This window comes from Myotis nattereri (assembly GCF_964212035.1).
Source record: "Myotis nattereri genome assembly, chromosome: 1".
NCBI classification, from domain to species: Eukaryota; Metazoa; Chordata; class Mammalia; order Chiroptera; family Vespertilionidae; genus Myotis; species Myotis nattereri.
This window is the reverse complement of record NC_138075.1, coordinates 177,164,142-177,180,654: the sequence shown is the minus strand read 5'-3', so window position 1 is coordinate 177,180,654 and position 16,513 is coordinate 177,164,142. Positions and strand designations below refer to the sequence as shown.

The following is a 16,513-nucleotide window of genomic DNA, read 5'->3' as shown; positions in this document are numbered from 1 at the left end:
AAATTGAGTAGTCTATATAATATAAAAAACGCAAAGAGGTGCCCTGGCCAGGTGGTTCAGTTGGTTGGAGCATCATCCCGTGTGCCAAAAGGTGGCAGGTTCGATTTCGAATCAGGGCACAAACCACAGTTGCAGGTTCAATTCCCGGTCAGGGTGAGTACAGGAGACAACCGATCGATGTTTCTCTCTAACCTTTCTTGTTCTCTGTGTGTCTCTCTCTCCTTCCTCTCTCAAATCAATTTTTTTTTAAAAGAAAGAAACTCAAAGAGGCAGTGAGAGGACTGTTTTCTCAACTTACTAGAAATACATAGTACAGGGAATAATGCCTTGGATTCATCACACCAAGGTAAAACAGATGACTGGCCTAGAACCTGAGGTTCTCCTCTCTAGAACTCAACACTTCTATGAGCCTTTATTAGACTTCAAGCTACTACTCAGCAGGAATACCAACAAGATAAGTAATAACTTAATGTCTAGTTTCTTTTTTTTTTCCAGAAGACTTGAATCAATTAAACTTCAAATAATAGTTACCCAGGAATATGAATGGTTAGAACTACAGCAGGGAGACAATCATACTTATTTAAGATTAGCCAAGGAAGAGTTTCACTCCTCTAATGGGCCCCATTACAAAAGCCTCAAAGCAGTTACAGACAGTGGACCTCTGTCCCTTAGCACCTCTCAAGAATGAGTGAAAATAAGAAAGGGGGGTTTCGTTACCCCACACTAGGCCTATGTGACCTGGTAAACACCTACCCGACATTGTTTATCTTTGAGAACAGGAGGGATGCAGTTAATAGTTCTTTCTCAAGAAAGTATCAGCTAAGACTAAGATGGCCTCCTAAGTGACCTCCAGGGGACCTCAAACCTCATTATAATCTAATCTCCATTCTAAATGACACACCCACTAAGGCCATGACAGTTGACAATCAACTTGGCAATGATCAGAAGGAACCATAAAAGGAGAAAAAGGTAGAACTCAGATTCCAAAAAAAATTGCCACCCCGCCCTAGCCGATTTGGCTCAGTGGACAGAGCATTGGACTGCAGACTAAAAGGTCCTGGGTTCAATTCTGGGCAAGGGCACATGTCAGGGTTGCAGCTCGATCCCCAGCAGGGGACGTGCAGGAAGCAGCCGACCAATGATTCTCTCTCATCATTGATGGTTCTATCTCTCTCTCCCTCTCCCTTCCTCTCTGAAATCAATTAAAAAATAAAAATAAAAATTGCCACCCTTTCCCAGAAAACCATGACTATTCCACCCACCATTTGCATAGAGTTCTCTCTTATCTGCCTAGATCATCCCTTCATTTCTACCCTTCTATGTCTATCTACAACTTCTCAACCCCAAGTGGATGAGAAGCTAATCTGTGAGCTATGCTCCCGCTTCTTCATTTTCTGGTCATTGAATCACTAACACTTGCACTGGAAAGAAAGAAAGAAAGAAAGAAAGAAAGAGAGAGAGAGAGAGAGAGAGAGAGAGAGAGAGAGAGAGAGAGAAAGAAGAAGAAGAAGAAGGAGGGAGGGAGGGAGGCAGACAGACATAGGAAAGGGGTTAAGTGTTTCTTTTAAAAAATGTTTCCTTTCGAATCTATGATTTTTATTCTAAGGCTGGACAGTGTTAAAACACTATATGGCCGAAACCGGTTTGGCTCAGTGGATGGAGCGTCGGCCTGCGGACTGAGGGGTCCCGGGTTTGTTTCCGGTCAAGGGCATGTACCTTGGTTGCGGGCACATCGCCAGTGGGGGATGTGCGAGAGGCAGCTGATCGATGTTTCTCTCTCATCGATGTTTCTGACTCTCTATCTCTCTCCCTTCCTCTCTGTAAAAAATCAATAAAATATATTTTTTAAAAAAACACACAAAAAAACACTCTATGATATAAAATACTACACCCTATAAAATATGGTATCTAAAAAAATTATTACAGACTTGTCAATTTTATTTACTACTGTATGTCACAATTTTATTGACATACAGTAGTGAATAAAATCGAACAATCGCTGGCAAATGGCAGGCACTGAGTAAATGTTTGCTGTTGAAAGACTCACTGATACTTTGAAAAAACATTCATTAATACTTTACTTCACTACACTGAAGAAAAATCAATGGCATCTAAACATTGATTTTTAAACAAATACATTTTCTGTGGAAAACACACAAATAAATTAAGTGTAGAAGAACTGATTTTGGTTCTTTGATTATATCAAAATCAATGTATTACCTGTGTTTTGGCTCCTGGTGTCATTGGAGTTGCAAAATTATTTAGATCCCAAATGTAAATTTCAGATTCATTAGCACCAGAAGCTACCAGGTTAGTCTGCAATAAGAAACAATTGATAACTAAATAGCACTTTACATAATTAAGAGAACTCAGATTAACTCAGTTCATAGCTAGAAAGATCTCTCAGTTTTAGGTTATACAATTTTTCTACTGAATTAAAGAAGCAAAACTTATAAATTCCTAAATACCATGCATAACAATGTAAAATTTAAAGTTTTTAGAGAAATATATAAAATTCTATTTAACTTAAAATGATAATATGTGTATTGATATTTTAATACAAAACATTAAAAATAATTACATGGATTCCCTAGACAGTTTGGCTCAGTGGATAGAGCATCAGCCTGTGGACTGAAGGGTCCCGGTTCGATTCTGGACAAGGGCATATGCCAAGGTTGTGGGCACGAACCCCAGTAGTGGGTGTGCAGGAGGCAGGTGATCAATGATTCTCTCTCATCGTTGATGTTTCTATCTTTCTCCCTCTCCCTTCCTCTCTGAAATCAATAAATATATGTATAAAAAAATAATTACATGGGTAAATTCTTAAACAATCATGTAACCACCCTGGCCAGTTTGGTTCAGTGGCTAGAGCGTTGACCTGCGGACTGAAGGGTCCCGGGTTCGATTTCAATCAAGGGCACATGCCTGAGTCATGGGCTCAATCCCCACTAGGGGCGTGCAGGAGGCGGTCAATCCATGATTCTCTCTCATTGATGTTTCTTATCTCTCTCTCTTCCTCTCTGAAATCAATAAAAATATATTTTTTTTAAAAATCATGTAACCATATGGGGATTATAATTTGTGGATTTACATCTCTGGAAGGGAATTCAACTGTGGGAAATAAAAACAAGTCACCAGTTATTGCTTTCAGGAAAATAACTGAATTCTAAAATAATGGCATCTCAGGATACCTCAAAGCCAGCTCCTGGAGCCAAACCAAGATAGGGCTAGTTAAATTCTTGTCTTAAATCCCTCACGTAATTCTACTTCATATGCACTCAATCTTGTTCCGAGTAGCAATATTTCTAGATTAACTCTATTGCATACCTTTACGGTTAAAGCCCCTAAAACTGTGATATAAAGCACAGCAAGATAATGAGTTTGATGTATTAACCTTCATCCTTTATTATTCACTTGCATACATTCTTCTCTAATCAACGGAAATATAACTATAAACAGAGGAATTTTATGGTAATAGCTACCTATAATACAAGGTAACCAAAAATCAGCAACTGTTTAATCCAATTAACAAAGGAACTAACTTTCTAATCTTAAAGAATAAACCCCATAAATGGTAGAAATTAAGAAGTTTGGGTTAATAGTTCTATACCTTAAATGTCTACCTAATAAAAGAGAAACATGGTAATTAGCGTACGACCGCTACTCTTCCCATTGGCTAATCAGGGCGAATGGAAATTAACTGCCAGCCAAGATGGCGGCCGGCAACCAGGCAGCTGGAAGCGAACATGAGGCTTGCTTGCTTCAGTGACAGAGGACTCCAACGTTCCCCGCCTGCCTTGCCAGCCTCTGAGCTTGCAGTTTGAAACACTGTAACAAATATAGAAGCTAAACAAAACCTCAGAAACCAGTTTCAGCTGGCTGGGATCTCAGAGCTGGAGGTATACATTGTTTCGATTATAGAACCCAAACAAACCAGATACGTGCTTTCAGCAGCAGAGGCCTCAGAGCTGGAGCCAGAGCTAAAGCTGGCCCAGAATAAAAAAAAAAAAAAAGAAAAAAAGGAGCAGTTGGGAGCTTCAGTCACCTGCCAGCCTGAAAACAGCCCTCAGCCCCTCACCCAGACTGGCCAGGCACCCCAGTGGGGACCCCCACCCTGAAGGGTGTGTGACCAGCTGCAAACAGCCATCATCCCCTCACCCAGGCTGGCCAGGCACCCAGTGGGGACATCCACCCTGATCCAGGACACCCTTCAGGGCAAACCAGCCAGCCCCACCCATGCACCAGGCCTCTATTCTATATAGTAAAAGGGTAATATGCCTCCCAGCACCGGGATCAGCGTGACAGGGGGCAGCACCCAAACCCCCTGATCGCCCTGCGGCTTTGTGTGTGGCAGGGGGCGGGGCCACAACCTCCCTATCCGCCCTGCTCTGTTCATGACAGGGGAAGGCGCCCCATCCTCCTGATCAGCCCTGCTCTGTACCTGATACGGGGGAGCTCCCCAACCCCCTTATCGCCCTGCGGCTCTGTGTGTGACAGGGTGTGGCGCCCCAACCCCCTGATCGGCTCTGCTCTGTGTGTGACAGGGTGCAGCGCCCCCACCCCCCCCCCCCCACCCCACGGGCCCTGCTCTGTGTGTGATAGGGTAGAGCCATAACCTCCCCATCGGCCCTGCCCTGAGTGTGAGAGTGGCGGCACCCCAACCCCCCGATCGGCCCTGCTCTGTGGGTGATAGAGGGCGGCGCCCCAAACCCCTCTCCACGGGCCCTGCTCTGGGTGTGATGGGAGTAGAGCCATAACCTCCCCATCGGCCCTGCCCTGAGTGTGAGAGTGGCGGCGCCCCAACCCCCCGATCGGCCCTGCTCTGTGGGTGATAGAGGGCGGCGCCCCAAACCCCCCTCCACGGGCCCTGCTCTGGGTGTGATGGGAGTAGAGCCATAACCTCCCCACTGGCCCTGCCCTGAGTGTGACAGTGGCGGCGCCCAACCCCCTGATCCGCCCTGCCCTGAGTGTGACAGGGGGCGGTGCCCCAACTCCCCTATCGGCCCTACTCTGTGAGTGACAGGGGGGAGCTCCTCAACCCCCTGATGGGCCCTGCTCTGTGCGTGACAGGGGGGAGCTCCCCAACCCCCCTGATGGGCCCTGCTCTGTGCGTGACAGGGTACAGAGCCCCAACCCCCCTAATGGGCCCTGCTTTGTGTGTGACAGGGGGCAGCGCCCCAACCCCGATTGGCCCTGCTCTGTGCGTGACAGGGGGTGGCGCCGCAACCTCCCCATCGACCCTGCCTTGAGTGTGACAGGGGGCGGTGCCCCAACCCCCCAATCGGCCCTACCCTGAGCGTGACTGAGGGTGGCAATGCAACCTCCCAATCCGCCCTGCTCTGTGCATGACAGGAGGCGGTGCCCCAACTCCCCAATTGGCCCTGCTCTGAGCCCGACCAGGGGCTGCACCTAGGGATTGGGCCTGCCCTCTGCCACCCGGGAGCAGGCCTAAGCCAGCAGGGCGTTATCTCCCGAGGGGTCCCAGACTGGGAGAGGGCACAGGCCAGGCTGAGGGGCCCCCCCTTCCCCCCCGGGTGCACAAATTTTTGTGCACCAGGCCTCTAGTTTATAATAAAAGAAAAATAACTACTTTAAACTTTAAGATAATACCCATTTTTTGGTTGTTGTACTCTAGTATTCTATTAACTCAAGATCTTTATTAACTGCCCAGCTGGCATGACTCAGTGGTTGAGCATCGAACTATGAACCAGGAGGTCACGGTTTGATTCCCAGTCAGGGTACATGCCTGGGTTTTGGGTTCAATCCCCAGTGTGGGGCATGCAGGAGGCGGCCAATCAATGATTCGCTCTCATCACTGATGTTTCTATCTCTCTCTCCCTTTCCCTCTCTCTCTGAAATCAATAAAAATATGTATATTTTTAAAAAGATCTTTGGCCCTGGCCAGGTAGCTCAGTTGGTTAGAGAATAGTCCTAATACACCAAGGTTGCAGGTTTCATTCCCAGTCAGGGCACATACAAGAAGCAACCAATGAATGCATAAATAAGTGGAACGACAAATCTATATTTCTCGTCCTCTCCCTCTAAAATCAACAAATAACCTTAAAAAAAAAAAAAGGTCTTTGTTAACCTACACATTTATATAATAATATTTAATAAAGTTTAAAATGGCAACAGTAGACTCTTGTCTATTAATTAAATTTGTACTATATTTGTATATATTTCTAATTATCTGATAGAGTACTAATCTCTTTATGATAAATACAAAATTTCTCAATTAATAAAACTGTGGATTAACCCAGGCACCACAGACCAACCCAATGTTGGAATAGCATAAACCTTTAAAAGGCAAGGTTTCCGCCGAAGCCGGTTTGGCTCAGTGGATAGAGCATCGGCCTGCAGACTGAAGGGTCCCCGGTTCGATTCCGGTCAAGGGCATGTACCTGGGTTGCGGGAACGTTCCCAGTGGGGGGTGTGCAGGAGGCAGCTGATCGATGTTTCTCTCTCATCGATGTTTCTGGCTCTCTATCTCTCTCCCTTCCTCTCTGTAAAAAAATCAATAAAGTATATTTTAAAAAAAGAAAGAAAAAAAAAATGAAACTCTGAATTCTTTAAAAAAAAAAGGCAAGGTTTCCAACCTATGCCCAAGGGCTCCTAATGTCTAAAAAATGTCCAATCAGATGTTATGACATCTTCAGACTTCTCTGAATTAAACTCATCAGCCAGATCCCCTCCATGAGGTTAGTATTACATATCCTGAACTCTCTATTCTTCAAACAAATATACTCACTCCTCAGGCACACATTTTTAGCTTTTGATTCCAAGCATAGTAGATTCATATACTTATCTCAAATAAGCAGCACATATCTCAAGAATCATGAGTAAATGTCAAGAGTCTTACCTGGAAAATGTTCACATCCAAGGCTCTCACTGGACCGGTATGTTTATCATTTTGGGCAATCACAACTTCCTTGTCTCCAGCTATAATTTTAGAAGGATCATAAAGAATAATATTTCCATTTTCACCACCTGCAATAAGAACTCCAGAGATATTTCCTTTGGAATCCATCTTATGAGGCCCCCAAATCAATTTGTGGTACCTTTAAGAGAAAATGCATAAAAACAACTAAGATGATGTACTGTAGAACTGTATACCTGAAACCTGTATAATTTTATTAACCAACATCATCCCAATGAATTCAATTTAAAAAAGCAACAACTAATTTTTTAAGTCAAATAAATGTAGAAAATATTTTGAAAGTATACATTTAATTACTTATATCTTCATAAATACTCCAAAAATACTGTTTCTCCTCTATTCCTAGTAACTGTGAATGACTTGGTAAAATGGCATTTTAGTTATTTATACTCATTTGCATATTTGATTTTGTAATTTAAAAGAGTAAAAATATTCTTTTTTAGAGGTAATATTATAGTGTGTCAAAGTACACTTGATTTGTGTGCTGAAGATATGGGCTTACGAATAGTTTTACCATTTAGAAACTGTGAGGCCTGGGCAAGTTACTTTACCATCCTAAACTGCTTTTGATTCATCTGAAAAACAGAGCTACCACTCCCCTTCATTATTTTTGATTATATAAGTACTCACCAACAAATGGTCTGTTAAATAGAAAAGGTGTTAAGGGAGTCACCTAAAATTTTCTAAAATAATGTATTCTGATAGTAAAAAAAGTGACATTAAAATTACGTCTGTTATGACAAGTACTCCTACTTGTGGAGAATAAAAGATTATGGTGTGGTGTGGAGATGAAATATAAAGGTGTCATGGAGATGTACGATGAGACATGCTAAGATAGTGGTGAGTAGCCCCAGCCAGGTTGGCTCAGTGGATACAATGTCGGCCTGTGAACTGAAGGGTTCCGGGTTTGATTCCAGTCAAGGGCGCATGCCCAGATTGTGGGCTCGATCCGTGTGGGGTGTGCAGGAGGCAGCCGATCAATGATTCTCTCTCAGCATTGATGTTTCTATCTCTTTCTCCCTCTCTCTTCCTTCCTAAAATCAATAAAAATATATGGAAAAAAAAAAGATGGTGGTGAGTAGAAAAACAGCAAGACAAAAAGTATCTAGAGTTGCCGAAACCGGTTTGGCTCAGTGGATGGAGCGTCGGCCTGCGGACTGAAGGGTCCCAGGTTCGATTCCGGTCAAGGGCATGTACCTGGGTTGCGGGCACATCCCTGGTAGGAGATGTGCAGGAGGCAGCTGATCGATGTTTCTCTCTCATCGATGTTTCTAACTCTATCTCTCTCCCTTCCTCCCTGTAAAAAATCAATAAAATATATTTAAAAAAAAAAAAAAAAGTATCTGGAGTTCCCATTACAGTGTGAGGGGACTCCATGAGACTCCATGATCTGTATTCTGTTAGATAAGGTACAATCTCTTCATCAAAATCTGCCAAAGGAGGCAATAAAGCAATTTTACTACTTAAATAAAAGTGTACTTTCAATAGGCCATAAATACTTGGAAAGGTGATCCAAATACCTGCTGTACCAGAAATCATGTTAATAAAATTCTCTGTGAAATATATTTTCAAATATAAATACAAGAAAAAAATTAAAATAACCTACTATTCAGAGATAGTTACTATTTACATCTTAATATTCATCCAACTACTTCTTTTTCTAATCATACCTTCCTTTTTTTGTAAACAGGTAAGAAAAAGGAGATAAAAGAAAGTAACTCTACTATATTATGAGGGGGAAAAATTAGAAACTGTATCATTTCCTTCCTATCCTACAGTCAGCAATAAAAAGTCAACAGACATGTGGCTCAGTGGCTGAGCATCAACCCAGGAACCAAGAGGTCACTGGTTCAATTACCAGTCATGGCACATGCCCGGGTTTCAGGCTTGATCCCCAGTCAGGGGGTGTGCAGGAGGCAGCCGATCAATGGTTCTCTCTCTCCCTCTCCCTTCCTTTCTGAAATCAATAAAAATACATTTTTTTAAAAAGTTAATAGACATTAACTCTACTTCCACAGAAATTCACTAATGTGTTTTTTCACAAAATATCTCATGTCATTATTGGTAGTATTCCTTGCAATTTCTAATAATAATATATTTATAGACAAACTAGGCATTACTTACAACATACAATTAAATATAATCATGAATTTAAGGTTGAATCTCATACCTGTGAGAAGAAGAGAAAGTGGCACAAGATTTCATATCCAAGGATGGATCAGAAAGATCTAATTCAAATATCTCAAGGGAAGCATTGGTACTAAATGTTGCATCCAATTGCTGAGCAGATGTTCCTATAGAAAATACATTTATGGTAACTATGCATGCAAAAATAAGAGTCTCAGCAAACCATACAAAAAAGAAATTAAAGGCATGTTTTTCAATTATCTGAGTCATGAGTGCTGTAATAGTGACTGAAATCAGCTCATATGCCATTGAGCAGATGCTTAAATTACTACAGCAATGAGATCCTAACACAGGGCTCAGAGATGATGTTTTAAGAGTGAGTGGTGCAGATAATTTTAAAAGCTCTCTGTAAAAACACCACCGTGATTCACTATATCTGTTTATAGTCACAAATGATATAACTCCAACTCTTTTTATATAAAAAAGCATCAAAACTGTTCTTCATTCAAATTGATATTGAACAGGTTTGTTTTTTTTTTAAACATATCTACTGTGTTTAGTACTGGAGGAATAAAGATAAAACATAATTTTTATAAAATGGGGAAGACACTATAAATATATCATGATTAATGCTATGATGTATAAATACTATGGAAACACAGAGGAAGGTCATAGAACTCAGTTGACAGGAAGGAAGGAGGTATCTTGCCAGGGAAGAAGAGGCTTTCTAGAGATGAAGCTTGATCTGAATCTTAAAGAACAGATATGAATAAGTCAGATGTGGAAGAGAAGAAATTAGGTGACTTGTACTATCTTGTTTCTGTTGAACTCACCTGTAGCTAGGTAAATGGGATGATTCTGGGCAGGGCTCCATGCCTGCATGGCAGTACGATCGACTTCCTTTAACTTCATCCTGCTAAAGAGAATTTTTTTTTTTAATACATTTTTATTGATTTCAGAGAGGAAGGGAGAGGGAGACATAGAAACATCAATGATGAGAGAGAATCATTGATTGGCTACCTCCTGCACGCCCCCTATTGGGGATCGTGCCCACAACCCGGGCATATGCTCTTGACCGGACTAGAACCCGGGATCCTTCAGTCCCGTAGGCTGACGCTCTATCCACTGAGCCAAATCAGCTAGGGCAAGAGAATATTTTACATCCTATATAATAAAAGCCTAATATGCTAAGTGTTGGGTCATCCAGTCGGTCTTCAACCAATCAAAGTGTAATATGCTAATGATATGCTAAAGCCGCTCAACCGCTCGCTATGATGTGCACTGACCACCAGGTGGCAGACAGTCAACTGGTTAACGAGTCGCTATGACATGCACTGACCACCAGTGGGCAGATGCTCCAACAGGTAGGTTAGGTTGCTGCTGGGTCCGGCTAATCGGGACTGGAGCCCTCTGACGGTCCCTCCCCGGCTGGCCAACCTCCCACGTTCCTCCCCGGCCCCAATCGTGCACTGGTGGGGTCCCTCACCTGGCCTGCGCCCTCTCGCAATCCAGGACCCCTCGGGGGATGTCAGAGAGCCAGTTTTGGCCCGATCCTGCAGGCCAGGCCGAGGAACCGCACTGGTGCATGAATTTGTGCACTGGGCCTCTAGTAGATATACACTGAACATGTAACATAGAACACAGAAATATACTGGACAAACCATTGCATCATTAGTAAAGTCCTAATGCCAATAAATCAGATTAGGTATCATTTGCTGGGCATGTTCAATATTAGAAAGAAGAAACACTTATTTTAAGACAAGCCCTGGCTGGTGTGACTCAGTGGTTAGAGCATCAGCCCAAGCACCAAAGGGTTTCGGGTTTGATTCATGGGCGAGGGTATGTACCTGGGTTGCTCAGACAAGGATGGGTGGCAGTGTATCAGGGGTAAAAAAAAAAGCACATAAAAAATAAGGTGCATCTTCCTGGAATAGGATCATTCAGTAAGAGCAGTTTTTAAAATTAATTTTAAATTAAAACAGACTAACTACAAAAAATATAGTAAGCCCATAGATTTTAAAGATAAAGCAGCTTTGCCCTAACCAGTTCGGCTCAGTGGATAGAGCGTCCGTCTGCAGACTGAAGGGTCCCAGGTTTGATTCTGGTCAAGGGCTTGTACCTTGGTTGTGGGCACATCCCCAGTGGGGGGTGTGCAGGAGGCAGCTGACTGATGTTTCTCTCTCATCGATGTTTCTAACTCTCTATCCCTCTCCCTTCCTCTCTGTAAAAAATCAATAAAATATATTTTTTAAAAAAAGATAAAGTAGCATTTTCTAGTCGTCACCAAGCCATGGATTGCCATAATCTCACCAGGCATAAGCTCCTGTGGATATACTTTAAATATACCAAGAGCCCTGGCCAGTGTAGCTCAGATCATTGAGCATAGTCCCATGCATCATGAGGGTCACTGGTTTCGATTCCTGGTCAGGGCACATGTCCAGGTTGCTTGCAGGCTCAATCCCTAGTAGGTGGTGTGCGGGAAGCAGAGATTAATATTTCTCTCTTATCGATGTTTCTCTCTCTCTCTCCTTCTCCTCTCTCTCTCAAAATTAATAAAAACATATAAATAAATAAACAAACAAACAAATGCAGACAGGATCAAGGAGCCGAGCCCACAAAGTGGGCCCAGTGGGGAGCAGTCAACTCAGATGGAAACAGAAGAGACAGAAGTCAGCTCTCAGGGGTCCCTGATTGCAGGCAATTTTTCTAAGGAAGAAGAGGAATTGTCTTCCAGAAGTCCAGCTCTAATGACTCAGATCAAAGAGCTGAAGGAGAGGTCCATGGAAGAGCTCAAAAAGATTATTCAGCCCCAGCTGGTTTAGCTCTGTGGATAGAGCATCAGCCTGCGGACTGAAGGGTCCCAGGTTCGTTTCCAGTCAAGGGCACATGCCTGGGTTGCGGGCTTGATCCCCAGTGGGGGTTGGGCAGAAACAGCCGATCAATGATTCTCTCTCATCATTGATGTTTCTGTCTGTCTCTCCCTCTCTCTTCCTCTCTAAAATCAATAAAAATATATTTAAAAAAAGAAGATTATTCAGCACAGGCCAGGCTGGCTTGAGCTCTCTGAAATGTCCAAGCAGCAAGGCTACAACCTGGAGACCGTTGTGAACAAGGCAGAGTCTGCCCTGGCCTACCAAGCCAAGCACTTCTCAGCCCTGCAAGACGTCATCAAGGCCTTGCGCCTATCCATGTAGCTGCGAGAGCAGGCCAGCAAATAAGCAGCAAGAATCGGCCCCAGTGACAACTGCAAATAAAGGTGTTTGGTTTCAAAATAAGTAAGATAAAGCAGAAAATTTTTTAAAACTGGTCACTCCAAGCTTTAAAAAAATCTGTTATTCTACAAAAATGCATTCATATGGCACATTATTCTACTATAAAGATGTCCCATAATTTAATTACTGGGTCCACTACTGAGGAACACCTGAGTTGTTTCTAATATTTTGCGATTTTTACAAAAAAATGCTGCAATAAATGCCCACTGTACATATTATTTCATTCATGGGCCAAGACAGCTATATTTTCCAGGAGTAAAACTAGATTAAAGAACAAATGAAATTTAAATTATGAGGAATATTGCCATGTTGCCCTCCATGGCAACTATACCTTTTCACATTCCCAAGAGTGATATATGAGTAGCTGCTGCCCTACTGCCTTACTAGACTTACACTTTTTTGGAGCTTAACACTTTAGATTTTTACCAATAGGATCGACCAGTGAAATATGTTAGCTGTGTATAGTTACAATTTGCATTTCTCATAATATAAATAATGTTAAACATCTTTTTTTTCTGTGGTCATGGGTCATCCATATTTCCTTTTCCGTCTATTTGTATCATTTGTCTATTTTTCTATTAGGTTGTCAGACTTTATCTTTTGACTTTGCTTGTATGTATATATTTTTACCTTTCACAAGATTTTAAAAATGGATTTTATTTATTAGAACAGTTTTAGGTTCACGGAAAATTTGTGTGAAAGTATATTAAGTTCCCACATACCTCTCCCCGACTCTCCCAACTACAGCCTCTCCCATTATCAAAATCCTGATCCATAGTGTTACATTTGTTTCAGGCAATGACTCAACATAGACACATATTCCAAAGTACATAGTTACCATTAGAGTTCATTCTTTGTGTTAGACATTCCATGGGTTTTGAAAAATGTATAATGACACATACCTACTGTAGTATCATTCAGAAGTTTCCCTGCCCTAAAAATTCGCTATGCTCCATCTATTTATCCCTCTTTCTCCCTCCCGCCTAGAAAACACTGATCTATTTATTTACTGTCTCCATAGTTTTGCCTTTTCTGAAATGTAGTTTTTCAGTAGATTCTGTTGGGTTTTCCACATATGTACTCATATCATGCACCAATAGTGACAATCACCTCTCTGTTTCAAACTGTTATTCCTTGAATTTCTTTCTCTTGTCCAAGTTGGCTAGTATCTGTAGTACCATAGGAAACAGTAGTGGTAACAGTGAGATTTCTTGTCTTTTTATTTTTTATTTTTTTTTAAGTGGGAAAACCTCCTGTACACCTCTGAGCAAGATTTTGGAATTTGACATATACATACAAATGTATATATATTAAGTGTATATAATGTAAGAAAATAGCCATTGATTACTGTTTTATTGAATTCCATTTATAAAGACTGGGTGTTGAATTTTGTTAGATGCTTTTCTTTCTTTTTTGTTTTTATTTATCTTTATTGTTGAGAGTATTACAGATGCCCCCATTTTTCCTACATTGCCCCTCTCAAATAGACTGATGAGCTAGAAAACCCAATTTCAGGTAAAACATTTAATTTTTAAATTCTTAGCTGTTTAAAAGATCTTGTATTTAAATATTTTTATTTAGCTGAAACCGGTTTGGCTTGGTGGATAGAGCGTCGGCCTGCGGACTGAGGGGTCCCAGGTTCGGTTCCCGTCAAGGGCATGTACCTGGGTTGCGGGCACATCCCCAGTAGGAGATGTGCAGGAGGCAGCTGATCGATGTTTCTCTCTCATCGATAGATGTTTCTGACTCTCTATCTCTCTCCCTTCCTCTCTGTAAAAAATCAATAAAAAATATTTAAAAAAAATATATAAATAAATATTTTTATTTAATATCATTAATTGTCTACAAAGTAACTATGAGCACCTCAGAAATTAGCTTGTATAAAATCATTGCCCCTCTTGCACTACAGTTATAGTCAATAGTATTATCTTCCTCAATGTTTACCTTTGAACTGTTAAATATACTTATACTTCTAACTGATTTGTCAGCTTTAATGATGTCCTTTGACTCCCAGCCATTACAGATGAGGCAATCCACTAACTTATTCTACTTCCAATTTTGTTTCTACTTCCCAGTTCTCTTAATTTTTTAAAAATTTTATAACCAATTCCTACATTGTCAGATATTTAACATGCACATTTTATTTTTTCTTCCTTATTTCCATTTTTTAGTCTCAGAACTATAGTTAAATACACTCAATGCCCTCCAACAGTACTTTAGCTAGTTTTCTTACTCATCTGTAAAGGATGAAGTTCATCCTCTACTAGTTTCCTTAAGAGGACCTTAGACTAACAATATGTCTTATGTCTTACAGGTTCAAGTTGTTTATACTTGAAGAGCATTTCACAGATGATAAAATTAAGGCACAGAAAGGTTAAATAATTTGTACATGCTAGCAAGAAGCAGAGCCAAGATTTAAACTCAGAAGTTTAGTTCCAGAGTCCAAGCTCTTATTACTTCAACAAGATCAGATATTCAATTTTAATCATAGAAGAAATATTAACATTTAGAATAATAGCATAGCAACTATGATACATGATGAAATTAAGAGAAGAAATATAGTTTAGCAACTGTGCTAGGTTAGACAAAAGTGGATTAGGAGGTTGAATACTCATGTGGTTAAAAGAAAGGCCTATAAACTCAATCCTTGATTTGAATATTGGTTCTGCTACTTATACTTTAGACACATTATTTAACCTCTCTAAGCCCCAGTTTCTACATCTGTAAAATGGGGATGAAAGTGACTATCTCATGGGATGTTGTAAGGTTTAAATGAAATAATGTATTTTATAGAGGGCCAGTGCCTTGCACATAGGTTAGTAAGTGTTTTCATATGCTAACTAGTTTTTTTAAATTATTACTATCATAAACTTAATCAAGAAAACTATACTAGTTTCCTAAGATAATTGTGAAAAAAAGAAAAACAATCCCAATTTTCTAAGAAGTAAAAAGGAAGCCTATTTTATTTATATGAAATGCCATCTTCTTCCTCTCAGCCAATTGTCAAACTCAAGTCCCAGCTCCTTCATGAAAACTGCCCTAATGGTCCAATCCACACTGATCTTAAATAACCTCTTAACTGTTTATATTTGTCTGTACCACACTTTAAGCATTTTATAATAAAGTTTCTTATTCTACCTTAACAAAACTTTATAACATTCTATTAGTAGATATTGTTCACATATTTCTCACTGCCATTTTACTAATAGTTGTATATGTCATCTTGTCTCACTAATTAGACAAATAATGTCATTTTTAAATCAAGTGTTACCATCTTTACCCTTTTTGGAGCAAAATTACTCAGCACAGGATAGGTATACAGAAATTTTGCTTGATTTCAAGTTTTAAATGTTCATATTTAGGAAAATTCAAGTAGACTGATGAGCTAAAAAGCTGAATTTCAGGTAAAACACTCAATTTTTAAATTCTTGCCGAAACCGGTTTGGCTCAGTGGATAGAGCGTCGGCCTGCGGACTGAGGGGTCCTGGGTTCGATTCCGGTCGGGGGCATGTGCCTGGGTTGCGGGCACATCCCCGATGGGGGATGTGCAGGAGGCGGCTGATCGATGTTTCTCTCTCGTCGATGTTTCTGACTCTCTCTCTCCCTTCCTTCTTTTTTAAATATATTTTATTTAAGAAATCAATAAAATATATTTTTAAAAAAATTCTTAACTATTTAAAAGACCTTTTCTTATGTAAAAAAAAAAAATAGAGAAAAGTATGGTTAGGGGAAAATTGTTTTATAAAATGCCTTTAAATAATTTCTAAAAGTGAAAACAAAATGGCTATATATATATAGCTCTAAAAATCCAACTGAATAGAAATACAGTTTCTCTAAGAGCAAAGGTAAAAACAAGGGCTACCTAATTCATGAACACTAGTTAATGTGTAACATTTAGTGGAAGAGAAAGAGATAAATTCGAAAGAACATAAAATGGTTAAGTGGGAATTCAAAGGATTTATAAAAGTCTATTTTTTTGTCTTAGTACTCAATGTTCCACCAGAAGCAGTTCCACTTAATGTGTATTGAACACAAGGCTTCAATACTACCTGAGAAAAAAAGCACTATCCTACAAAAATGGCCTAGAACTACATTATGTGGTTTGAATCTAACTAAACAACAGTACCATAACCTACCTATTGTAATCATTCTCAAAACTACTAAGTGGCTCAATTGG

General features: G+C 40.5%; 1 protein-coding gene across 5 annotated transcripts in view; it reads right to left on the bottom strand.

Annotated features, from left to right (window-relative positions):
- SEC31A (SEC31 homolog A, COPII coat complex component) overlaps positions 1–16,513 on the bottom strand; it is a 93,873-nt gene that overhangs the window by 54,056 nt on the left and 23,304 nt on the right. For 3 of the 5 annotated variants that reach the window (XM_081090669.1, XM_081090670.1, XM_081090668.1), the window contains exons 2-5: positions 9,898–9,977; positions 9,108–9,231; positions 6,860–7,058; positions 2,221–2,316 (exon numbers count right to left, since the gene is read on the bottom strand). In XM_081090669.1, the coding sequence (XP_080946795.1) occupies positions 2,221–2,316; positions 6,860–7,058; positions 9,108–9,231; positions 9,898–9,976 (498 nt within the window). In that variant the 5' untranslated portion in view covers position 9,977. Of the gene's footprint in view, positions 1–2,220; positions 2,317–6,859; positions 7,059–9,107; positions 9,232–9,897; positions 9,981–16,513 lie in introns of all 5 variants that reach the window. The other 2 variants (XM_081090666.1, XM_081090667.1) reach the window with 1 other exon arrangement.